Source organism: Rattus norvegicus, chromosome 12, assembly GCF_036323735.1.
Source record: "Rattus norvegicus strain BN/NHsdMcwi chromosome 12, GRCr8, whole genome shotgun sequence".
Classification (NCBI taxonomy): Eukaryota; Metazoa; Chordata; class Mammalia; order Rodentia; family Muridae; genus Rattus; species Rattus norvegicus.
Genome location: NC_086030.1, coordinates 44,186,906 through 44,212,991, shown reverse-complemented (window position 1 = coordinate 44,212,991; position 26,086 = coordinate 44,186,906). Strand labels below are relative to the sequence as shown.

The window sequence follows — 26,086 nt, the reverse complement described above, 5'->3', positions numbered from 1 at the left end:
CCAGAGCAACTGAGGACCTCAGCCTCTTTCCATCTAGGAGGGACATCAGGTCAGGGCTGTGACCCTCGGGATTCTGAGCTGGCCTGGTGCTCCCTGCCCCCCCCCCCCCGCCCCGCTCTACTCCAGAGCTCCTGATTGAAGGCAGACAGGAGGATGCTGGGAAAGGCAGGGGGTCCATCCTTCAGTCTCCAGACCTGCAGTGAGGCCAAGAAGCTGTCAGAAGAAGCAGAACCTTGGGCCGGAGCTCAGCCCTTATGGCAACATTGGCAACGCCATGCTGTTTGCCCAGCGCCAAGAGTAGCCCGGGAGTCAATAACTAGGACTTGTTCCAGGGCCCTGTGGGGATGCTGCTGGCCCATTGCATGGATGAGGTCATAGAGGCTCTGCAGATGGATGGGTGGGGGAGAGGAGGAGGACGGAGTGGGGAGAGGGAATGGGAGAGGGAGAGAGAGAGAGCTCGAGCGGGAGAGCCTCCTCTCCAGGGGAGAGCCAAGGACCAAGGACCACTGGGGGGCCTGGATCCTGCTTTTTTTTTTTCTATTGAGTTCTACCCTTGAGGAGGCCATAATCCTCTTTGTCTTGTAGAACTCTGGCTGGAACCCGGGGTCCTCACACGTGCTAGGCAAGTGCTTCACCAGTTAGCTGCATCCCTGACTCACCATTTTAAAATTTTTTGAGGGGCTGGGGATTTAGCTCAGTGGTAGAGCGCTTACCTAGGAAGCGCAAGGCCCTGGGTTCGGTCCCCAGCTCCGAAAAAAAGAACCAGGGTTGGGGATTTAGCTCAGTGGTAGAGCGCTTGCCTAGGAAGCGCAAGGCCCTGGGTTCGGTCCCCAGCTCCGAAAAAGAAAAAGAAAAAAGAAAAAAAGAACCAAAAAAAAATTTTTTTTGAGACGTTGTAGACTGGCCTTGAACTCAGGACCCTCCTGCTTCAGCCTCCCAGCAATGGCACCTGCAGCTTCTTCACTGCCTAGGAGCCCTATGTGTACAGACCTTGGATGGGGGGTGGGGGATGGGCGGGACCTCTGTCCCACAGAAGCTCGAGAGTCTGAGGTGCAGGGGGTAAGCTGGCACGGGTGGGGCTGGCATTTCCTGTGTTCTGCCCCCCACTAAGGCATGAGAGCGTCAGCCAAAGCCTCCTTCCTCAGCAGCAGACCCTCCCAGGGAGCCTCACAAAAGGGGGCTAACCCCACAGCTCTCTAAGTTCCAGTACAAGAACATGGGAATCCATCTGTGTCTAGGAGGTAACAACAAGCAGGCACCTGTTATCCCAACAGAAGGAGCATGAGTTTGAGACTGGGCTGTCTCTAGAAAATGGAGGAAGAGATTAGATGAGTTACTTTGTTTGTTTGTTTGTTTGTTTGTTTGTTTGTTTTTCTGGGACAGAGTTTCTCTGTGTAGCCCTGGCTGTCTTGGGAAGGTCTTTATAGACCAGGCTGACCTGGAACTCACAGACATCCTCCTGCATCTGCTTCCTGAGTGCAGGGACCAAAGGAGTTCCCCACCACACCCAGCAGCTTCTCTCCCTCCCCTTCCCCCTCCCTCCTCCCCCTCCCCCTCCTGGAAAAGTTCATGGAGGGTCGGGTCGGGATCCTAGTGTGACAGCCCATGGTCACATAGATGCTGAGTTGGAGTCCAAAGCAGCCCCTCTAGTGAGGTTTCAAATGCAGGGGTAGGGTGCAGCGGAAGGAAGGGAGGGAGGCAGAGACCCCAGAGGTAAAGGACAGAGCCTGCAACCACAGGGGTCCCTGGCATGCCCAGGAGAGACCTGCATGTTACAGCCACAGGCTGGTGTACTGAGTTATTCTGGGCCTCAGGGATGATAGCACCGGTTCTGAGGGATACGGAATGTTCAAGCGTGTTTAGTGCTGGGCAGTTAGGTTGGAGTGGGAGTCGCCCCCTCTGTCTCCTGGAGGCTTCCTGGGTGGCTTACATCTGCTTCAAACTTGTGTTGTCTGTGAGAGAGCAGGTGGCAATTGCTGGAGTTAGGGACCTGCAGTAATGAGTTTCCCGGTGTTCCTTCCCACACGGCCTACACACCCAGCCCAGTACAGGCATGCTATTTTGTTTTGAGCTGATGCCCCCACCCCCGGATGTAGCAGGGAGGTTAATCAGAGCTCAGGCATACAGCCGGCTGGGTGACACAGACCAGACGGCTAGATGACAGGCCAGACAGTGCCGTGAGCACAGATGAGCTCCAATATCCCCAAAGTACTTTGGTCTCTGGTGCCTTAAGCTAAGGGATGTGGGGTTTGCGCATCTCAGAAGGACCTGCTGCTCTAGGAAGAAGGCAGGCTAGGGCCAGAGGGAGGAGCAGGGGTACCAGACAGCTTGTCACTTCCTCCAACTTCATCATTAATTCATGAAGCCAGAAGGTCGACTGGGCATTTCCATCGGTGGCAGCCATTACCTTCCGCACTAGGACAAAAAGGTTCTTTGTTGTCCCCGCAACATGACCTTTGCAGACAGACGTGCTGTCAGCAGTGGCCTTCCACTTGCGAGGTGACAGGAAGTGTTCGAGGCCATGCCAGGGCCTCGGGTCCTCTAGAAGAGGAGGCAGGAGGCAGAGACACTGCTGCTGAGGCTGAGCCTCCCAGAGCCCCTTCATGAGGAGTCTAGCTGTGCCTCAAGGCCCTCTGTGGAGTATATCTTACCACAAGGGCCACAGCTGGAATAGGCAAGTGTGGGCTAAGTATCCATCTCAAATCTAGTGGGCTCCCGAATACAAACTTTCTGAGCACTGGTGTGATACCCCAAGTGGAAAATTCCTCCCCATCTCATGTGATAGATGAGCTCAAGACACATCAGGGAGACTTCATGGGGGAGCGCAGTGGGAGGGCACGTGCCTAACGTGGGAGAGAGTTTTGGATCAGTCCCCAACACCACAAAAAACAAAGTAGATGCCTTAAAAATAAATGCTGGCAGTGGTGGTGCATGCTGCTAATCCCAGTACTACAGAGGCATAGGCAGGGGGATCTCTGTGAGTTTGAGGCCAACCTGGTCTACAGAGTGAATTCCAGGACAACCAGGGCTACACAGAGAAACCCTGTCTTGAAAACCCAAGTATGGGCTGGAGAGATGGCTCAGAGGTTAAGAGCACTGACTGCTCTTCCAGAGGTCCTGAGTTCAAATCCCAGCAACCACATGGTGGCTCACAAACATCTGTAATGAAATCTTCTGGCCTGCAGGTATACATGCAGGCAGGATGCTATATACATAATAAATAAATAAACCTTTTAAAAAAAAAAAGAAAACCCAAATATAAACACACACACACACACACACACACACACACACACACACACACACACACACACAGTCTCAGCCTATGGCATGCCTGCTGAGCATGTATGGAACCCCTGGGTCCAATAACCCAGCACCAAATAAAACCAGTGTGGCGATTCCAGGATTTGAGAGGTGAAGGCAGGAAGATTAGAAGTTCAAGGTCATCCTCAACTACATAAGGAGTCTGAGGCTAGCCTGGGCTACATAAGACCCTGCCTGGAAACAAACTATTACATAAAATAACTTTCGTGTCTCCACTTGGGCCCCATCTCTAAGATACCTCACCCTTTCACAAAGTAGCACCTGAAACATGCACCTGAAAAAGGACGCTAAGGCTTTTAAATCATTGTAATTACAGGGTGATTACCTCTGCAGCTGGCCACATTCCAACATAAATTATATTTGCCTGTGCAGGTCAGTGCTTGTGTGGGTGCATACCCCACAGCACAGCTTTGGTGGCAAGAACCTCTACCCTCTGAGCCATCTCGCTAGCCCTGCGTGGCAGTTTTTACATCCAAACTCCATAATGTCCTCTTATCTTCAGCGTGCCAAAAGTGAGATATTATCTCTCCCATTGTGCTTAATTTAGTCTGGCTACCTGGTTTTATTTCTGAAGCCTGCAAGCTAGCTAATTATCCTTTTGGGCAAACATCTCATTCAATACATTTTTCCATAGATTTCCCAGCAAGGGTCTTATAAACTGAACTCTCCTCTGCTGGTGTCTATGAATGAACATTGGGCTGGGTATAAAATTTTAGCTTTCTAGGCGGTCCCCTGCTCCCAGTGTTCTGTTTTGGATTACTGTTGAGGTTTTGTCTAGTGGGTTTTTGTTGTTTGTTGTTATTGTTAAGACTTATTCTTGCTCTGTTTTAAAATTTGTGTCAGTGTTTTTTATACAATCGTGCCTGGGAATGGATTATGCTGTTCCAATCTAAAAAGGATTCATATCTTCATATCACAAAAATTATTGCTTCTCTATGAGTGATCTTACAGTGGTTCTTGTTACAAATATGTTGGATCTAGTTGTTGTCTTCTGAACACCTCTTGACCTTTTTACCTTTTTTTTTTCATGTTTTCTTTATTGCTCTGAGCCATAGCGAGCTTCGTTTTCTTTTCTTTTTTAATATTTATTTATTTATTTGTAAGTACACTGTAGCTGTCTTCAGACACACCAGAAGAATGCACCAGATCTCATTACAGATGGTTGTGAGCCACCATGTGGTTGCTGGGAATTGAACTCAGGACCTCTGAAAGAGCAATCAGTGCTCTTAACCACTGAGCCATCTCTCCAGCCCGAGCTTCGTTTTCTTAGGTTACCTTCTTCTCTCCAGCTAAGTTGTAGCCTTTACTCATTGTGCTGGCTAGTTTTAAATCAATGTGATACAAATCAGAGTCCTCCGTGAGATCTTGCTGTAAGGCATTTTCTTAATTAGTGATTGATGGGGGAGGGTCCCGCCCACTATGGGTGGAGCCATCCCTGGCCTGATCGTCCTGGGTTCTGTAAGAAAACAGACTGGTCAACCCCTGAGGTTGTACTGAAGCCAGTAAGCAGCACCCCTCCATGGCCTCTGCATCAGCTCCTGCCTCCAGGTTCCAGCCCTGTTTGAGTTCCTGTCCTGACTTCCTACGGTGATGAAGAGGGGTGTTGAAATGTAAGCTGAATAAACCCTTTCCTCCTCAAGTTGTTTTGGGCAGTAATAACTAACCCTAAGATGCCCACTAAAGTTTTAAAACTCTAATTACAAATCGTCTGCAGGCTCACTCTGTAGAGTTTGAATATCCTGCTTTGATTTGTGTGGTTTGGCCTGATCTTGAGTTCAGGTCCTGCTGGGCTTTCCTTCCCTCTCACAGGGCTCCTGTGTGTCCTGAGCCACAGAAGTAATTTCCAGGGTGCTCTGCACCTGTTAAGTTTCTCGGGGTTCTCACCAGTCTGCAAACATTCCCTATGTAGACTCAGTTTGGGACTGAGGTTGGGAGGTTCAGTGGAAAGTGCTTTGCTGCGTGTGCGCATGTGCGTACGTGCCCGCGTGCAGTCCGGGAATGTTTTCCAGCACTGTGCATTTTTTGACCTGCGTGCGGCACCGGCTTTGGAGTGGCGGAAACATTGTCCTCCGACCCCCTGGGTGTGGATGGCTACCTTTTGCATGTCAGTGTTTTGTGGGGTCCTTAAGTTTACCCAGACCCAAGGCCAGGTGGGTCTCTCAGTGGGTTTAAAGCCTCCATTTTCGGCATCAGAGCTTGTAGCCATTCTAACACTGTCCGGCAACTTCAGCTCATGACCCTGTGCGGTCTCAGTCTCTCCTTGCTTCTGGCCTTTGGGTATGTCCTCCTCCCTCCCTGTGACCGGTTCTTGACTGGCATCCTGAGCTGTCCTTGAACTGGAGATACTCCTGCCTCAGCCTCAGCTTCCTAAATGCCGGATTTATAGATATGTACAACCAGGCCCTGCCCAGGGAAAGCCGTTCCTTCTAAGCTTAGCGGGTTATGTAGGTGGGTACTGGTTTCCTCCAGTGGCCACGTGTTTGGAGTGTCAGGTGAAGCCTGTGCAGCTCTCATAAGCCCGGCCTGGTTCTCTGACTTCACTCTGGTTTAGGTTGCATGTGAGGTAAGTTACTGCCGCTTGATTCAGCCTCAGATAAGTTAGCTGAGAGAGTTCTGAGGGCGGGGCGCGGCTGTCTCCTGGGTGCTGTCACATTCCGCCCACTTTCTGAATGTCTGCATGGATGGAGGTTGCCCCCACCCTTCTGAATGGCTCCTTCGTAATGCAGAAATGTAATGTGCCCCTCGCTCTGGTGCTCTCAGCTTTTGGATACAGAGCGCAGCAAGCGGCAGGAAGAACAAGCCCTACCTGTGGTGTTCGGAGTCCTGTGACCCTCAGGGAGCCTCACTGCCTCTGGGACCCTGTCTCCTCAGCGGTGAAGTGGGTGTGCTGCCTGCACTTTGAGGAGAGCTTGCCTAGCCCTGGCTCAGCTCCTGCCTGAGTCAGGCTGTCACTCTCTTTATTCCTGCTATAAGGCAAAAAGTAAAGAGCAGAGTAGAGCTGGGGGGAGGCGGGCACACCCCAACTGTGGTGCTCGGAGCCGCGCTTTCCCACTCTTACAGCGTCTTGCATTGCTTCATCCGCTCAGCACGCAGCGAGCTCACCGGGCACGTGGCAGGACCAAGGCGGTCCACCCATCGTGTCTACTCCCCACCTCCCACCCCCAGGGATGTGTTCTGTACAGAAGAAGCCCACAGTGTCCCCAGCAGGACCCTTGGTGCCCAGAGTGACAGTGGAGGGCGTATCAGAGACGTCGTAGGCTAGGCCGGCTCTGCCCCGGGGAGTTGGTAGCTTTTGCACGGGCCCGAAGTCTCTATGAAAAGGGTCTGTGCTCCCGGTTGGATTTGAAAAACCATTTTCAAAAGGCCAGGTGCATCCTTGGTAGAATTTTGAGTCCATGGCAACTGGGTGGGCGCGACCGAGGCGTGGTTGCCAAGGCAGCAGGTGGAGGAGGGGTGCTCACAAGAGAGGGCAGCTGGCACAGGATCCCCTGCGAGGAGGCTCCGGAAGCCCAGTCTCCGTTCCTCCCTCCCTAGCTTCGAATTAGTCACTGCTGTGTCTGGAGCCCCAGGTGGCCTCCCTGTAGCGCTCCGAGCTGCTCAGCAGAACAGCCCTGAAGATTGGGGTTGTAGGGCACCGCAAGCCAATCATGGCCAGGCTAATGACTTGTTTCTCTAACCAGCTACATAGACGCTGATTTTTTTTTGTTGTTGTTGTTGTTCGTTTGTTTTTCAATTGGAGCCAAGGTTCATGTGACATAAAATTTGCCATTTTAGGCCCGGGGAGATGGCCCAGTCAGTAAAGTGACACCTGTGAGCACAAGGCTCTGAATTGAATCCTTGGTACTCATGTAAAATGCGGTAAAAACCTACATCTATCCGCAGCACTGGGGATGCAGAGGGGGAGGGGCCCTGGGGCTCCACGGCCAGTCCTCCGCTGACTGAATCTGTGAACTCAGGTGCAGTGAGGGACCCTGGCTCAAAACCCAAGGTTGACAGTGACAGAGGAAGACACCAGATGTTGACCTCACCCTTCCCACAGGCCCCCATGTAAACACACAAGCACACCCACATACACACATAAACACACGTACACACACACATACACACATGTACCTGCATATACACACACTCGCGCACACACAAGCACACCCATGTATACACATGCACACAGTTACGTATACACACGTGTGCACACACATACAGGCACATACACACAAACACGTACACACATATGTAAAGACAAGTACATACATGTGCACACAGTTATGTATACACATGTGTGCACACACATACAGGCACATACACACAAACACGTACACACATATATAAAGACAAGTACATACATGTGCACACAGTTATGAATACACATGTGTGCTTACACATACAGGTACATACACACAAACACACATATACACATGTATGTAAAGACAAGTACATGTGCACACAAGTACACCCTCTTGTATATGTACACACACATACATATATACATACTTACACACATATACACATACACACTCACCATTTTAACTACTGTGAACAGAATTCAATGCATTCAGTGTTCTAAACTACCATCTCGGTTTCCAGAACATTCCATCACCCCACCACCACCACCAATTAAACTCTGTACCCACCCATTACCCATCTTTATCCTCTCCTCCTGCCCCTTGCCCAGCAAGAGTCCTGCTCCATTCCCATGGAGTCACCTGGTACATCACTTGACATGTAGACCGGGTGTGGACCAGGTGGCTTTGGTGCTGGCTATGATGTTGTCAATGCTCTGTGTGCCAGTGAGGGTCCCCATGGCCTCTCTTGACTGTGAACAGCCCAATGCATTTCTCCTTTCATGCAGTCATCCACAGGAGACAAGGCTGTTGCCACCTTGGAGAGCTGTGAATAGTGTTTGTGACTGAGAGGGCATGTCACCACGGAGCCACTTCCCAGGAGGTGGGAGGTGTTATTGTTTTCTCAGAGGAGGCGGCGGCAGGCAGATCGGCAGAACGGAGCCTGCTTAAGGAAGGGGCTCAGAGCTGCCTCTCCTTGCTGCTGGCCTGGGCCTGGGCTGATCTCTACGTTCATGGAGAGTTCTGTGTGGGCAGAGTCCTAGCCTGTCTATGAGATACTGAATCACACAGCTCCTCGTACCCTGAGAGTCCCCCCTCGGTGTCAAACATCCATATATAGGTGGTGTGGCTGCTGGGCACAGCGGGAGGTAGGGAAGCTTAGGGAGCCTCTGAGGAGAGCAGGGTCAGGCCCCTCTGGCTGACTTGCCTCTCAGTGTTTGGCCCTTTGCTTCTCTCTGGGTCCGCTGCACCTGCTGCTCCCACAGTTCCTGGCCCTTTCTGGTTCTATACAGGTCTTGCCAGGAATCCTACCTTCCCTGAAGGTGAAGGTTCTAAAACTTATCTAATGGATGAAGCCAGCAAAACTCCCCCTGCCATCTCCCCACCCCCATGCCCTCATGTCTCAGGCTGCAGGGATCCCCATCAAATGATCCCTCCCACCCCACCCCCAGAGCTGGAAATACCTTTCCCATCACTCTTGTGAGGAGCAGAATGCACATGGCCTCCTGAGGCCTTGTTATTACGTTATGTGGGTCACATGTCGACTTGGTAGTATTTCAGATATCGTGAACTAAAGAAAATGTAATCCTAAAATTAATTTCACCCGCACGTGGGTCAGCTGTTATTAGAAACTCTAGGAAGCACGATTTACCACAAGCATGGTGGCCACACCTTTGAACCCAGCCCTTGGGAGGCAGAGGCAGGTGGATCTCTGTGAGTTTGTGGCCAGCGTGGTATGAGTTACATAGTGAGACCCTGTGTAGAGGGATTTATTTATTTATTTATTTATTTATTTGTTATGTATATGAGTACACTGTAGCTGTCTGCAGACACACCAGAAGAGGGGATCAGATCCCATTACAGATGGTTGTGAGCCACCATGTGGTTGCTGGGATTTGAACTCAGGACCTCTGGAAGAGCAGTCGGTGCTCTAACCACTGAGCCATCTCCCTAGCCCCAGTGTAGAGGGATTTTAATCCAGCAATTTGGCTGCTCTGGCCAGGGATCACACCCAAAGGCAGCCTAGGTCTGTGTGTTCAGGCTGGAGTACAGACACACCCTTAGTACATAGCTTTAATCCCTTTGACTAGAATACAGACACGGCTTTAACCCCTCTGGCTGGAATACAGACGTGCACACACCTTTAATCCCAAACAGTGAAGGTAAAGTTAGTTTGTAGAAGGAAGCAGCCAGCATGCATGTTTGAAAGTAATGTCTGATTGAGAGGCAAAGTGATGAATTGGAGAAAGATTTGACAGGATGAGTCAGAATACACCCAACTCTCATGAGAAGGGCACAGGAAAGAGAGGCTACTGAAAAGTGAGAGCGAGAGCGAGAGCGAGAGCGAGAGCGAGAGAGAGAGAGAAAGAGAGAGAGAAAGGAGAAGAGGAGAAGAGGAGAAGAGGAGGAGGAGAAGGAGGGGGGGAGGAGGAGAAGGAGAAGAAAGAGGAGAGAGGAGCAGGCATTGGGGGAAGAGGAGGCAGTTTTCCTGAGACAGTTTTACACTGACAGGTTGTAGGTAAAGAATGAGCCAGACACTGAGGAGGAGCCAGAAGTTCAGAACAGATTGCCAGACTTGTTTGAGGCCAAGCAGAGAGAAGCTAGGTTGAGTTCATCAGCTTGGAGAGGAGTTTTGAGCCAGAGCGGCTGAGTTTAACCAGCCAACCAGAGTTCAGAAAGAACTAGAAAGGGTGAGCTTATTCAGCAGCAAGTCTTCGAGGTGAAGATTACATCTAGCGAATACAAGTTACTGTTACAACCCTGTCTCAAATAGTCCAGGATGAAGAGCTGGGGCTATAGGTCCGTTGGAGAGCATTTCCCTAGCATGCATGAAGCTCTGAGTTCAGTGCCCAGCACAGCATTAACAGGCTTGGCAGCTCATGCCTGTAATCCCTGCTCTCAGGTACAGATGGGGGTTCTAGGTCATCTTTGGCTATGTAAGTGAGTTGGGGGCTAGCCTGGGTTTCCTGAGAGCCTGTCTCAAAGTGGGAGAGAGAAAAGGAAGGGAGGCATGTCCTTTACAAGACTACGTGTGCCCAGACAATGGCACTGAGCCAAGGATGACTTATTAATATTTTTGTGAGCGTCTGCTGTCCCATATGCCAGGTGCCAGGTGCCAGGAAATGTCATCACGGCTGATGCCTACGCACTGTACGGAGAGAAACTGGGAAACACAGGGAGGCTAAAGACAAGTCTCAAGTCCCAGCACCATGAGCTCCGTCACGCTTTTTTTCTGTGCACTTATGTGCATTATCCTCTTGGCTAGTTGGACTGTCCCCTTGGCACACTGGGAACATTAAATATTGACTCTTGATACTTTAGAATAGTTTTTCAAGGGCTGGAGAGGTCTCTCAGTTCGTAGAGTGCTTGCTTAGCATGCAGGAGGCACTGGGTTCCATCCCCAGAAGTACACAAGCCAGGTGTGGAGATGTGTGCTTGTAGTCCCAGCACTTGGAGGGTGAAGGCAGGAGTATTATCCTCAACCAAGGAGAGAGTTCAAGGCAGCCTGAGATACATAAGATTCTGTCTCAAGTTAAATTTTCAAGGCTGTATAGTATTCTAGATCAAGTGTCTCAAGTAAGTTTTCAAGGCTGTATAGTATTCCAAATCAAGGATGATGCAGGGTGACCGTGGTTTCCTGGGGTTTGGTACTTTCTCCATCGTATGGTTGTTACTAGCTTTTGTTACTGGGCAGGCAAGCTTCTGTGGCTGGCTCTGTATACTCATCCTTGCTCCTTGGGTTTGTTCTGCTCAGAAGAATGTGTACACCATCACCTGGTACAGATGCCACGCGGCACAGAATAAGCCTGAGTTTCTGGTAATTGCGGTGCAGCCCAGTTCTGCCCTTTTCAGTATGAGTGCTGAAGAAATGGCTGAAGATGCAGCTGAGGCAGGGGGATTATAGCCATGGGCTTTTCAACCCGTGCCCCAGTTCTCAAAATAACGACCCTGAGACTCTATATTTACAAACAAATGCCTAGGCCAGAAGTTTGGGCTTGTTCCCTGACTCGCTGTTCCTGGGCCTGACTCTATCCCAGGGTTCCTTTCTCCTTATGGAAACTCCCGCCTCCTATTTCCTGCGTCAGCTGAAGGCCATCGGCTTTTTATTGACAGGTGAAGCTTCCACACAGAACACAAGAGATTCTCTCTAAAGAGGACTGCGTGGACACAGTTCAGGGCACCCAGCACAGCAATAGACCACCGGGTAAAAGACGTAGCAAGTACAGATTTGGTACAGAAAGACATGTTGAAAACAGTCCCAGGTCAGAAGCACTTCCGGTTCTTCCCAAGCGTTTGGGCCAGAACGGTTGCAGGGTTGCCAGGGATGCTGGGACGAAGCAGGGATACACATGCGCATGCTCCATACTTGTTGGGAGTCTCACTTTCGGGACCCACACCTCCCTCCGCAGGGGAGTTCTGGATGGATTAAGGTTTTGATTGACTCATGGGCATCAGAAAACACACAGAGCATTGGGTTTGGGCCCCAGCTCCTATTAAATTTGGACGTGGTGGCACACACTTGTAATCCCCGTGCTCAGGAAGTGGAGGCAGGGGGATCAGGGACTTTGTCGTCATCTCTTGCTACAATAGTAAGTTTAAAGCTATCTTGGGAGAAATCGGACCCTGTCAAAAAAAGTGTCACCTTTTTTTAAAAAAAAGATTTATTTTCATGTATATGAGCACACTGTAGCTGTCTTCAGACACACCAAAAGAGGGTATCAGATTTCATTACAGATGGTTATGAGCCACCATGTGGTTGCTGGGAATTGAACTCAGGACTTATGGAAGAGCAGTCAGCGCTCTTAACCACTGAGCCATCTCTTCAGCCCCATACTCATCCAAGGAGACCCCTGAGTCACTCATACCCATATCAAGATATAGAATATTCTCTGCTCCCAAGGTCCCTCACACTCAATCACAGTACTCTGTGCCCTGGGGCAGACACTGCCCTGACTCCTAACCCCATAGGCAAGGGTTTCCCTAATATGAGTTTTGCTCGGGTAGAAACATAAACCCATGCCCTTTCATGTCCAGTTTTCATTGGTTCCACATCACATCTGGCACCAGTTTCATTACCAAATACAGTGCCATCCGCTAGGTTCAGAAACCTTTTGTACTTCAGTTGTTTACTGTGGCTGGGCATCGGGGTGGTTTACAGTTTATGACACTTTCCACAGCACAGCCACAAGCATCCTGTGTCCATCCTCCCCTCTGTTAGGTGCTCACTGGCTGGAGGACCCTGATCAGTTTGCTTGCTCTCTTGTGAGTGATACACATGGTTACATTTTTCTCCAGAAAGGAGAAATTGTCCTGAATGTTGCTTAGCCTTTCTGATCATTGGTGATGACATGTATCGTGTGGGGGCGCATCCCTGATGCCTGTGCTGTGTGAGACAGATGAGGTAATCCCTGGAGAGATGCCTGGCCCACACTGGCAGGATTCTGTCGTCTTCCCTGGTGAGCTGCAGCTGCTGGGGCAGCTTGAGAACTCTGGGATGAGTTCTTGAGTAGTCTAAGACCTGGGGTGGAAGGAAGGGAGGCTCCAAGATGAGGACCGTTAGGTCTCCGGTGTCTGCCTCTTCTAGAACGGCAGTTCTTAGCCCATGGGTTGAACCAACCTTTGCTAGGTATCACTGGAAAAGATCACAGCAGAAACCACAGATATTTATATTATCATTTGTAACAGTAAAAGATTACAGTTACAAAGTAGCAAGGAAAATAAACGGGACTGGAGAGATGGCTCAGCCATTAAGAGCACTGACTGCTCTTCAGAGGTCCTGAGTTCCATTCCCAGCAACCATGTGGTGGCTCGAAACCATCTGTAATGGGATCTGATGCCCTCTTCTGGTGTGTCTGAAGACAGCAACACTGTACTCATACATAAAATAAATAAATCTTTAAAAACAAAAAGAAGGGTTTGGGGATTTAGCTCAGTGGTAGAGCGCTTGCCTAGCAAGCGTAAGGCCCTGGGTTCGGTCCCCAGCTCCGAAAAAAAGAAAAAAAAAAAAACGAAAAGAAATAACCTTGTGGTTGAGGGTCACTACTACACAAGGAGCTGAATTAAAGGGTCGCAGAGTGAGGAAGTTGAGAACCACTGTTGTAGAATAAGAGGTAGGGGCAGGGAGGGGCGGGGCCGGGGATGAAGTGATCGCAGGTGTCCCGTCGTCACTGTTTGACTGACTGGAGTTGAACACGGTCCCTAGGAGGACTCGAAGGCCCTGAGCCTCAAGCATCTGGGGTACATTGGTGATGCCCTGTGTGGGAAGGACATGCTTTTATCTGGCTTGCTGTGGCCTCCAGCCTCTGAGTGTTTGGTAAAGTCAGAGGTGACCATAAGGACCACCTCTGGTCACTCAGCACTCTCTCTAAAGTGGGGGGCATTGGGTGTCTTCGGGGCTCCCTCTTTCTTCCACGCCCACCCTCTCTCCTGTTTCTTCCTGCTTTCCCACCCTGCCTTCCCGGACAAGACAAGTCCCCACAGGCCAGTGTGGGGAAGAAGGGTGGGGGAGGGGTGGGGAGTGGGGGAGGGGTCGGGGAGGGGTGGGCAAACTAGCAAGTCCAAGTTCCTCTTTCATGGGGGGTAGAAGGACCTGGGCGAGTGGCTGGTCCCTCGCTCATCATCATCAGCTCTGACTAATGGCTGCCCTCTTGCTAAGGTGAAAGCCCTGGAACTGTCCCCAGCAGGCAGAAAGCGAAGCTCTCCTGTGTCCCTCAGTCATGGTTTGGTGTGGTCAAGGGAGACGTCACCATGTCACAAGAAGGATGGCGGTGGGCAAGTGAGGAGGGGGGGTCACAAGAACACTGCATCCTTCGACCACTTCAAGTTCAATGTCGATGACCGATCTCTCTCTCTTTCTCTCTCTCTCTCTCTCTCTCTCTCTCTCTCTCTCTCTCTCTCTCTCTCCCTCTCTCTCTCCCTCCCTCTCCCTCTCCCTCTCCCTCTCCCATTTCCCCTCCCCCTCTTTAGTCTCCTCGGACCAGATAGAGCAACTGCACCGGAGGTTCAAGCAGCTAAGCGGAGACCAGCCCACCATTCGGTGAGACACGCAGCCAGCCTTGGGCTTCCAGTCACTTTCTGTCTCTTTATCGCTTACCCTGGGTATGTGTGGCTCTGGGCCGGCTCCAAAGTCTGTCCCAGTTTCTGAAGCAAACCTGTTGTTTGAATTCTCCTGGGTCTTGTCTGGTAAGACAAGAGGTGGAGGGAGGAAGGGGCCCTATCTAGTTTTACAGGAACAGACACCTGCAGGGATAGCCAGGGAAGAGACAACCAGCCGCCCGGCCCTGCCCCAACCTCTTTATGTCATGTGTGTGATCTGGACTTGTCCTGAAATTCCCCCCACATTGAGCGCCTGCTGGATCCTCCCTGATGCTGGGAGGTTGAGGGTCAACTGATAAGAGCTCTGTGCGGGATGCTGGTGTCACTCTGATGGGCCTATCTTTAGACTTTACTTCCTCTGGGTCATTCCAGCCTTGGGCAAGTCGAGCCTGTCAACAAGGAGGGGTCAACTTCCTGTTAGGGAAGTAGATAATTTTCTTCTCTGGGTCTCATGTTTACTTTTTTTTTTTTTTTTTTTTTTGGTACTGGGGTTAAATGTGACCGCATATATGCTAGGCAGGTATCTTGCCTTTTTCCCTTGAGTGTACCACACTACGTTGCCCAGGCTGGCCTTGGACTCACTCTTTAGCCCAGGCTAGCCTTGGGCTCACTTGTCATGGCCCTACCTGCTGAGCAGTTGAAATGGCAGGTGGGAGCCTGCAAAGCAGAAAGACTCCTGTCACACACTTTCTAGCAGACAGCAGTGTCCTCAAACCCACACGGGGTCTCTAGGTGACCTCTCACTGTAACACAGTTGCAAACCTTGTACAGACTGCAAGAAAGCTTCCTTCTTTACAGGCCGGCTTCGTTCTGCCCTTTGAGGGAACCATGTTCACACACACGTTTCCTCGGGTCCTACACAAAGGCACACTGTTAACTAGAGCATCACCCGGAAAGTTTCCCCGTCTCCATTTGCCTCACACACTATCAAAAACAGGATCGATCTGTGCAGAGCCAGCCGTCCTACCCTTGAAGGCCAAAGGAAAAAGCTTGGGCACCTCTCGAAGTTGCCTGGCTTCTTACTGGCTCTCATGGGCTCAGGTGTCATGGCCAGCAGCCAGAAACAAACTGTTTGCCTTATGCACTGTGAAGGCCGCACTGTGGAGGCGTAGATTCTGGAGTCAGACTCAGTCTTACCTGGCTTTGGGTCAGATTCCTTCTCTTTGGACTTGAGGTGCAAGCGAAAAGCCTGAGAGACAAACTTCATGAACCTCAAGCCGTTGGCTGTGTGGCTTTGGGCCAGCACCCACCCCACCCCATTTCTTAGAGCCAGCCTTCCGTGTAAAGCAGGCCATTTCTTTGGGCTTGGATCTGCGCATTAAGCCTCAGATGTGTACCATTGGTCCCCAGGTACTTGTCAAATGGGCCAGGTTATTGTGCCCTGCCTGAGATGGGCAACAGAGGCTGGTGATTGTGTTTGGAGGGTGGAGTCATCCTGTGGGGGAAAGGAATGCCTGAGAGGTCCCATCTGCACAGAAGTGATCAGAGGAAGGGGGATCGTTAAACGGTAAGGTGCGAGTGGGTGCTGAAGAACTCCCATGCTGTGGGCTGCACGCTGCCTCTTAGCATGGTCAATAGCTATGGTTGGTGGTCTCAACCCATGAGTGTGCTCACACAGCAGGTGTCCAGGGCCTCTCCAAGAAGGCTATAGTATTGTCTTAGGGTTTTACTGCTGTGAGCAGACACCATGACCAAGGCAACTCTTATAAGGACAACATTTAATTAGGGCTGGCTTACAGGTTCAGAGGTTCAGTCCATTATCATGAAGGTGGGAACATGGCAGCATCCAGGCAGGCATGGTGCAGGAGGAGCTGAGAGTTCTACATCTTCATCTGAAGGCTGCTAGGAAAAGACTGGCCCCTAGACAGCTAGGATGAGGGTCTTAAAGCCCATACCCACAGTGACACACCTACTCCAACAGGGCCACACCCACTCCAATAGGACCCCGCCTACTCCAACAGGGCCACACCCACTCTACTAGGGCCACGCCTACTCCAGTGGGACCACACCTGCTAACAGTGCCACTCCCTGGGCCGAGCATATACAAATCTTCACAAGCATCTAAACCAACCCGTGTGTATCATGAACAGGGTGAACAAGTTGAGTTCTGTGGTGCTGTAGTGCGGACAGTAGCCTCAGGCTGTGTTGTCAGGAGAGAGGTTCTCACCCTCAACTTCCCTAGAGGAAGCTGTGGCTTGAAATGTTTCCTGTGTGCCTCACCAGGGCCTCAGCCCAAATGTTAGGACACATGGCAGCTTCTCGGTGTCCCAAGGTCAGACCTCAACCCTCCCAGATGCTCCTTGGTCGTAATGAATGGGGCCTGCCCTTCTGTTGACCTCTCCCTCCTCTGTCCCCACCCAGAGCTGCCCTGTCCTCTCTATCTCACTTGCTTCTGGGCTATCAGAAAGTGCTCGACTCTCGAGTCTGGGGTTGCTGTCCTGTCCTCCTGTCCTCCTGTCCCTCTGTCCATCTCACTCAGCTGTCGCCCTCATGGTCCTCTCCCATCCTCCAGGCCTGTGTCGAGCACTGTCTAGGAAGACATTTGTTCTGTGAGACCTGGTTCCTTCCCTAAAGAGTCCCAAAGAGGCCAACCCTGGGTGCTGGGAGGACTTGGCAGAGCTGTGCACGTGAAGAGGAGAGACCACAACAGCCTTTCAGGACGGCCCCTCAGAAACCAGAGTCAGGCAGTGTGTGACACAGGGCTCACCGTAAGTTCTGCTCTGAGGCCTGACAGAGTGACTTTGGCAGCTGAGCTGAGCCTCAGAAGCCACCGGAAACTAGCCCACAGCCCTGCGCTTGCAGAAGGGGCCAGCCCAGCCCTCTGAGGTTTTCTTGGTTTTGTGTGTCCTTTGTGGGCTGAATGCTTGTCCCTCTTTGTGAGTCCCCAGAGGGGTTCAGGGTAAACCTGGGAAGGATTTGGGTTCTAATTCTCTCTCTCTAAAGCTAAAAGGTACAACCTGGAGAAAGGGAGCGGGGCTCCCTGGTGCCTGAGCCCTTCTGCTAGCCCGCTGTGTGACTACAGCTTACTGGCTAGTCCTCTCTGGGCTTCAGGCTCTTGTCTATGAAAGCGGGCCCACTGCTGCTGTCACCATTTGTGGGTGTGAGGTTCATTGAGCCTCACAGTGTGTGGTCTGGCATGGGGAAGACAGAATTTAGGGGAGATGGCTTAAACACCCCTCACCACAGGCTTCAAGCTGCCCTGGAGGAGGCAGGGAAGGTGGGATGTCTCTTGGGGCTTTCTAGTGGCCCTTCTTGCTGGCCACTAGGGTGGCAACACTGACCTGATGGTAAGTGGGTCACTTGGTCCCAAGGGCAATGATCTGCAAGCAGCCATGGCCCGGGGTGGAGAAGGGCTGGTTGCTCCTAGAGCTGAGCCCTAGCAACAAAACTCAGAAAGGATGTGGCGGGCATAAGACCCTGCGGTCACGCCACTTGGCCTGGCCCAGCATTGGCCACAAGACTTGCCTTCTATTCGTCAGAGTAGGGGGCAACAGAAGTCAGAGGTCTCTGGGTATCAAATGGCTAGACCTTCCTCTTGTGAGTGACTGCTTCCAGACCAAGACCTTTGGGGCAGTAGCGTTATCCCTCCTTCTCTCCCTCTCCCTTTTTTGGGGCTTTCCACAAATGCTCTATACTGAGCCACATCCCAGTCCCCTTTCTACTTTTGAGACAGGGGCTTGCTAAGCTATGTAGGCTGGTTTCAAATTTACAATCCTCCTGCCTCAGCTCCCTAAGTACCTGGGATAACAGGTGCTACCATTCTGGCTAGGGGGCAGTTTCTCTTCCGACTCCCAACCTGTTTGTCTAAAATAGGCTAAGTGCCTTCCCAGTGGGTGTTGTCCTGGGGGTGGGTTCTTCCTCCTTGGGAGGCCATCACTAATAAATATGATCTCTGTCATTAGTCTACGCTGCCATGGCGTCCCAGTTCCCATCAGTGTTCATGTGTGACATTCTTATTCCAGTGTCCTGAGTATTCCCACAATCCCTATCTTACAAGTGGGACATCTGATGCTAGGGGCAGGGATGCCCCCTTTCCCCTAGACCATGTGCTGCAGAGGGCTGAGCCCCACTCAGCACCCACAGTCTCTCTATTCCGCCTATCTCATGGGCCAGGATCACAGAACAAGGCGTCTGAGGTGAGGGGGCGGGTAGGATAGTAGAGTGGAGGTGGAGGAGAGTGGAGAGGGAGGTGCCAGGGGCATGAACGTGACTTTGCCCTGCCTGGGTTCCAGCGTGATTTGCCACAGCTGGGTGAGCCTGGGCAGGTGACTGGCCCTCCGTGTCACATTTACTTCAGGGATCACAGGAGCCCCATCAAGCTTCTCTCAGGTGAGGTACAAGCTTCGGGCTTCAGAGCTCACACAGCTACTGTGACCGTGACTGTCATCCGAGCAGTGGCCAGGAAAGAAGAGGGCTTCCGATGATCTGATGGTGTCCGTGGTAACCTTGGCTCTGTCTGTCCAGGGTTCTGGTTTCCCTTGCTTCTTCCTATGGTTGCTACGGGGCTAGCCACTGTGTGGGGGTGGGACAGAGCCCTGTGTGTCTGGCCCGAGGCTCGTGTGTTCTCTTAGTTGCCGGTTGCAAGGGCTGTTAGTGGTTATCCTGTGTGGAAACTCCCTTTGTGGAAATGATGGCGTTGTGCTTCTTATTGCAAGGAAACCAGAGGGAGAGTTTTTAGTAGTTTGGGGGAAGAGGTCATACCCGTGAACAATCTAGCCATTAAAACCGCACTGCCACTTTAAGTGTCCCAGAAAGAAACCCTCTCCTGTCACCCACCCGCATCACCCTGGAAACCAGACTCCGTGTGTGCACGCTTCATCCTGAACTCGATGTTCTGGATGCTCAGTAGCACAGTGTGTCCTTGTCTAGTTAGGGTCTCGTCAGACAGAGCCTGCGTGGGTCTGGAATGGCCTGGAACTTATGATCCTCCAGCCTCAGCCTCCTCTTCTCTAGGATCCCAGGCATGTACCACCACCACGATGTTGTTGTTGTTATTATTATTAGCTTTGTTTTTGAGACATGGTTTCTCCATATAGTCCTGGCTGTCCTAGAGCTCACTCTGTAGACCAGGCTGGTCCCAAACTCAGAGATCCACCTGCCTCTGCCTCCTGAGTGCTGGGATTAAAGGCATGCACCACCACACTTGCCTGGATATTTTTTTTTTCTTTGTTTTTGAGACTCTCTGTGTTCCCCAGGCTGGCCTCAAAATCCTGGGCTCGGCTTCTCGAGTCCCCGGGACTTTGGGTTGAACCGCTCTGCCCACTCGACTGGATTCCTTTTTAAAGATGTTACCGTGTGTTCCAACAACCTTGTGGAGTTGGTTCTCTCCTTCCACATTTATTCGACTTCCGGGAATTGAACTCGGGTCACCAGGCTTACACAGCAAGTGTCTTCACCCTCTTGGTCATCTCATTAGCCCCACAACTCCATTCCTTGTGCCAACTCCACCCTGTCCCAAAGCTTGCTTGCTTTTTTCTCTCTTCTCTTTGCTTCTCTTTCTCCCTCCCCCACCCCTCTCTCTCATGGTGGCACCCAGCACACTCGGACAACTGTCCTAAATGTGTCCTTCCAAACTGGGCTCTGGTGAATGTAGAGCTGTGACTTGGCTATGCCCAGTCACCAGCTCCTGTCTGGCTAGATGCCACCAGTCCAGCCATGAGGGAAGGGCAGGAAGCCGCCCAGGGGCATCGGGAACAGGAGAGATCCGGTCACCTGGTCCTGCTCCAGTCTGGAGCCTGAGGCTCCTCCTGTGAGGTAAAGCCAGCCAGGGCAGGATAAGGGACTGTTTGTAGACCTCCCAAGTCAAACAGCCTTGACTCGCCTGGCTCTCGCCCAGGTCTAGTCCAGTGTCACAACTCTCCCTAATGTCCTCTTTTTTTTTTTAAATCAGCCAACCCCTCCCCCTCCTGAGCATTCATTTTTGTCTCCTGGAGTACCAGACTAGGACGGAGGTCCCTCAGAAGGTCATTGCTATAGGACAGGCGCAGGCAGCCTTAATGGAGGCTTTGGTCCTCCTCCGAGGATGGGCAGCTGAGACTGTGTCTGCATCCCCTCTGCTGGGACCCATAGCTGCTGGTAGGATGAATGCCTTTTCTGAATTAAAACTCACACACCTTACAGCCCAATTGTAAAAATGCACAGCAGTGCCAGTGTCTCTGCAGAGCGAATATACAGAATATTTGTCACCTAAGAGAAGCTTGTCCCCTTAGGTGTCTGTCTTCTGGCTCCCTGAGCCCTGGGCCATCCCCCTCCTGCTTTTTGCTTCAGCCGCTCAGCCTGTTCTGGACACATTTAAATAGAGTCATGTGACTTTTCACTGCCAATGCCTTTCCAACACTGTCAGTTTTCAGGTTCATCCTCCTGCAGTGGGTATCAGTGTCCAGTTAGTTCTTTTCCTGGCTGTATAATGTTCCCCTGGGTGGACAGTCCTCAGTTCAGCTATTGATTTACCTGGGAGCAGGCACTGTTGGCCTTTCTGCAGTTCTTACGAGCCTTGCTCCCATGGAGACTGCCTGTGTGTGCTGCAGTCTCTTGGGTGCATGCTAGGAGGCACCATGTCATGAGAGTCCATTTCCTTGAGGCCTGTCTTAGGGTTTTACTGCTGTGAGCAGACACCATGACCAATGTTAGTTTTATAAAGGACAACATTCAGTTGGGGCTGGCTTACAGGTTCAGAGGTTCAGTCCATTATCAACAAGGTGGGAGCATGGCAGTGTCCAGGCAGGCCTGGTGCAGGAGGAGCTGAGAGTTCTACATCTTCATCTGAAGGCTGCTAGCAGAATACTGGCTTCCAGGCAGCTAGGGTGAGGGTCTTAAAGTCCACACTCACAATGACACACCTCCTCCAACAAGGCCACACCTCCTACGACAGGGCCACACCTCCTCCAACAAAGTCACACCTCCTCCAACAAGGCCACACCTCCTACGACAGGGCCACACCTCCTCCAACAAGGCCACACCTCCTCTGACAGGGCCACACCTCCTCTAAGGCCACACCTCCTCCAACAAGGCCACACCTCCTACGACAGGGCCACACCTTCTAATAGTGCCACTCCCTGGGCCGAGCACATACAAACCATAACAAGGCCCTTCTGGCTTGTATCCTGCTGGTGGGAGCCCAGTGCAGCCACTGCAGGGCTCCCCTTTCCACTTTCCCCCTTTCCAGACTCTGCAGCTCTCGTCTCTGCAGTGTGAGGAGTGTGAGTGTGCCACCCACCTCTCAGCTTCCTCTAAGTGTCAAGCTCCAGTGGCGCCCAGTCTGTAGGCAAGAGGCCTGAGGAGAGGGTGGGGCTGTCGGGGATGAAGGGATACCTCATGGCCTGTGTCAGATGGCACTGATGACTGTCGTCTTGTGCTTTCTCTCTGTGTGTGTCCTGGAATACAGCAAGGAGAACTTTAACAATGTACCTGACCTGGAGCTCAACCCGATCCGATCCAAAATCGTCCGTGCCTTCTTCGACAACAGGTGCGCCCCCTCTCCTGGTCAGGCTGAGGTGGCCCACCTCTTCTGTCCTCAAGCGCAGAGAATGGGTGGGGGTGGACGGTTCTCCTGGGCTCCGTTCACTTCTCTGTGAGTCACTGCTGGCTGCGTGACAGACGGCTCCCAACCCAGCAGATGCTTTGGGTTTTCTTCACATTTGCCCGTGCGCACATGCCCGTGTGCATGCAGGTACACATGTATGTTTGTGTATTCGTGGGTGCCGGAAGTCAACCTCAGCTGGCGTATCTCAGGTTGTCGGTCTCATGGGCCTAGAGCTTGCCAATTTGGCTAGGCGGGCTGGCCAAGGGAGCCCTGGGGATCCTCCTGCCTCAACCTCCCCAGAACGGAGATGACAAGCACATGATCCCCCTGCACCCCAGTCCTTATGCTGGCTGGACAAGCATCACACCTGCTGGGCTAGCTCCTAGCCCCACTTTTTGCATTTTATCCGTGACTCTGGAATGGAACCCAGGGCCTCAGGTGGGCAAGGCAGGCAGGGGCTCTACCTCTAGGATCTGCTCCAAGCTCAGCATGGACTTCTTGTGGCTTCTGTGGGCTGGAGAGTTCAGTTTCTCCTCCCACCTGTGGCCAAGGCAAAGAACAGGAGGTACAGTGGCGCTCATGGGCTTGCGTGCAGAAGGCATCATTCCAACCCCTGGGCTCTAGAGAGCTGATTGGATGATAAGGGCAGTGGCCTCTGAACTGGTGGGTCTGTCATGGGTAACTAAGGAAGTAACTAAGTAACTAAGCTAGGCTGAGGTCTAGTTGGAGGAGCCAGGAACACCATGGGGTAGGGGATGGAGGGCTCAGGCACAGATTCTTGGGAACATGTACCCAGAGGGCCATGTTGTCTTGAGATTGTCTGTGTGTGTGTATGTGTGTGTGTGTGTGTGTGTGTGTGTGTGTGTGTGTGTCTGTCTGTCTGTCTGTCTGTCTGTGTAGCACTCTGTACATGCGGAGCCATCTCAAGAGATGTTTTATGTACTGAGGCCCTCCCTCCCCCTGCTGCCCCTTAGGAACCTGCGTAAGGGGTCCAGCGGCCTGGCCGATGAGATCAACTTCGAGGACTTCCTGACTATCATGTCCTACTTCCGGCCCATTGACACTACCCTGGGTGAGGAACAAGTGGAGCTGTCTCGGAAGGAGAAGCTGAAATGTACGTGCCGAGTCTCCGGTTCTCCAAATGCGGGGGATCCCCAACAGCAGGAGGCTAGGCCATCTGCCAGAGGGAGGAAGACAGTCAGGGGACATAGCCTGTGTCCTTACACCATGAGCCCTTTAACAACAGTGTTGGGGTGGCGTCTCTGAAGTTGCACCTTGGCAGCAGTCTCATTAAAAAGCCCAGCAGCTTCTGACCTCTCCAGACAGGAGGGGTGGGATGGATGGAGATACGGGGTGTGGGGTGATGTATTTTGAAGACCTGGGTTTCTCTTGAAGTCGGACACTCAGCTGCGTGACCTTGAACCTGGGGATGGTGTATGGACTGTGGGGCTGAGGACTCTGTTGCAGACGGAACCTTGCATCCAGAGCTGGGGAGCCCCTGAGTCTGGGTCCCATGCCTGTTCCCCCCATGGCATGCTTGGAAGCACAGTCTATGGCAGCCTTCTCCTGAGGCCCCACCTTAGGTTGTCAGCTCTAGAAAACATTCAGTGGCCATCTTTGCTAGATGGCAGCACAGAGCAGTGGTCCTAGTCACGTCTCCTTTTTCCCCAGTGGTCCTTTCCTGACCTTCCTGACATCCCACCCCACCTCCTCAGGCTCTGACTGCTTGGCTATGTTTAGCTCTGGAGTGTATGTGAGGAGCTGGTGAGAACAACCGTCCTGAGTATCCCCTGGGCCTCCTGCGTCACTGTTTAGGACATACAGTCCCAGTGTTCACTCTGAGGGCTGGGGTGAGGATAGTGAGATCAGAAGAGTACAGGTCTGAACCAGTTCAGGACCGATGTCTTAGCACTTAGGGGCCTTGACAGCCCATCTGTGAGGTGGGTGTGGCCACCCTGATCTCATGGGGTCAGTCAGGACATTGTGACCAGGAAGTACTTTGCATGGTTCTGGGCACTTATTTCCTGACAGACGCCAGAACAGAGTGCTGGGCTGGTGGGGAAGGGCCACTCTGCACTTCATCTTTGTGGACTGTTGCTAATCCTGAGAGAGGCAGCCAGGCCTTTCCACCCTCTGGATCCACCTAGGACCAGCCAGCCATCAGGATGTGGGCATTGTGGTTCAAGACCTGGCATTTTAACGTGATACCTGAGAAGCTCTGTGCTCACAAGATACCCGGTCCCGTCACACGTGTCTGAAGTGTAGTGGGGTTGCCTCCAATTTATGTCTTAAGAGATGGGAGACTGAGGCTTAGAGAAGTCATTCACTCAACGCATCCGACTAGCTAGAGAACAGTTAGGTCCTGTGCCCCAGGCCCTTCTGCCCCAAGGCTGTGGTATCTGGATCTCGCCATGATGTTTTGCTTTTCGTTTGGTATAGCTTCAGAGTGGGGATCTCGGGGAGGATGGGACCCGGGTCCCACTCCTGGCTTGGCCTAACCGGCTCCTACCTACATCCTCTGTCGCCCGCAGTTCTGTTCCATATGTATGACTCGGACAGTGACGGCCGCATCACCCTGGAAGAGTATCGAAATGTAAAGTATCCTCTCTTGGCCCTGCCTGGGGCTCCTGGCGTCTCCCCCTTCTCGGACTGTCGAGTCCCAAGATCACCAAGTGTCTGCCCCACTGGCAGGTGGTGGAGGAACTGCTCTCTGGAAATCCTCACATCGAGAAGGAGTCAGCTCGGTCCATCGCCGACGGAGCCATGATGGAGGCTGCCAGCGTGTGCGTGGGACAGATGGTAAGAGCCCCTGGGGTGCAGGGAGGGAAGGGTGGCCAGTAGCAGTTACACCAGCAGACACAGCCCATTCTGCGGCTCCCCAGTGCCTTCCCTGTGGCTGGAGTCTGTGCCACAAGAAAGGGCTTAGTGGCAGGAGCCAGGTGACCTGCTCGCTGCTCTCACCACAGCCTGTCGTAGAGCGAGCAGAGGTCATAACCCAGTGCAGGTTCTTCTGCCTCTGGGAGACTGCAGGTCTGGAGATCTGTGGACCTAAGGAGTACCACTGTGCCTTCCTTACCCCTGTCCTTACCCCTGAGGGCAGCACCGAACACAGGACCCCCATGTGCTCTGCGTCCTCACTGAGTGAAGTGGAGGTGTTCTCAAGCCTGGACACTGGGGCCAGCACCTTGCGTTTGTGAAGACCATTGGTGTCGAGGGTGGGGTGGCAGCTGAAGGACTTGAGTGGGGGACTGCAGAACAGGCATTTTCTATATGTGTCAGACATGTGTGACAGGACTGGATATCTCATGAGCTCAGAGCTTCTCTGGTATCACCTTCAAATGCCAGGCAGTAGGTGTACACTGTTTCCTGGCTTCTGCCTCGTTCTACTGTTGGGGAAACTGAGGCTCAGCTCTGAAGATTTCTTTGGAGCATGTGACTTCCCTGTGTGGGGTCTCTCTTGCAGGATGGGGTTGTAGCCCATCAGCCCCTAGGGTGGGTAGGTGGCCACCTCCACGGACAGGCCTTCCAGCAAAGCTCTAGCCTCCTTGTCTCCTTGTACCTGGCTCATATCTCTCTGTGCTTTTCTCTCAGAGAGGCGACTGGCCCTGGTTTGGGGTGGGGGGCGGGGAAGCCACATTGTGCATGCATGTGAAGTGCCTTAGGGCCCTGACCTGGTGGAGAATGGAGCTCCCCTTGTAACTTGTGGTGAGCTAAACACCCATTGGGCTTAATTAAACTCTCCTTCCCTCAGTGATACCCAGCCCGCTTCACTTTCAATTGGTGGTGACTTTCCCTAATTTGCTGTAGTAAAATTGCTGGCAGCTGGTGCCTGCTGATTTAAATCAAATCTGCTCTGCCTCCGAGGTGGGGGCATCCCCAGTGCAGATCCCTGGTGCTGTGGGGACAGAGCCACCGGGGGAGCTTGTCGTGTGTGTTTACCTGTGGAGTGCACACTGCCTATCAGCCAGATTAACACAGACCCCAATCTGCCCGCCCCCCGGGGGGGGGGCTGAGCTGTGGGTCAGGGTAGCCACTGGCTTCTGGCGCTGGCTAACACTTCTGACCACACCTCTCACCAGAGAGC

General features: G+C 52.3%; 1 protein-coding gene and 1 long non-coding RNA gene across 5 annotated transcripts in view; one reads left to right on the top strand and one right to left on the bottom strand.

Moving 5' to 3' along the window:
* Tesc (tescalcin) overlaps positions 1 to 26,086 on the top strand; it is a 33,834-nt gene that overhangs the window by 3,583 nt on the left and 4,165 nt on the right. The window contains exons 1-7 of one of the 4 annotated variants that reach the window (XM_039090179.1): positions 14,118 to 14,160; positions 14,352 to 14,421; positions 21,646 to 21,744; positions 21,865 to 21,945; positions 22,977 to 23,116; positions 24,534 to 24,595; positions 24,694 to 24,801. In XM_039090179.1, the coding sequence (XP_038946107.1) occupies positions 14,133 to 14,160; positions 14,352 to 14,421; positions 21,646 to 21,744; positions 21,865 to 21,945; positions 22,977 to 23,116; positions 24,534 to 24,595; positions 24,694 to 24,801 (588 nt within the window). In that variant the 5' untranslated portion in view covers positions 14,118 to 14,132. Of the gene's footprint in view, positions 1 to 14,117; positions 14,161 to 14,351; positions 14,422 to 21,645; positions 21,745 to 21,864; positions 21,946 to 22,976; positions 23,117 to 24,533; positions 24,596 to 24,693; positions 24,802 to 26,086 lie in introns of those variants that run through there. The other 3 variants (XM_006249426.4, XM_039090180.1, NM_001398612.1) reach the window with 3 other exon arrangements.
* On the bottom strand, positions 7,853 to 22,452 carry LOC134481299 (uncharacterized). Its single transcript, XR_010056785.1, has 2 exons — positions 14,479 to 22,452; positions 7,853 to 13,017 (listed from the first exon to the last, which is right to left on the bottom strand). It is a non-coding gene; the product is annotated as an uncharacterized LOC134481299 (long non-coding RNA).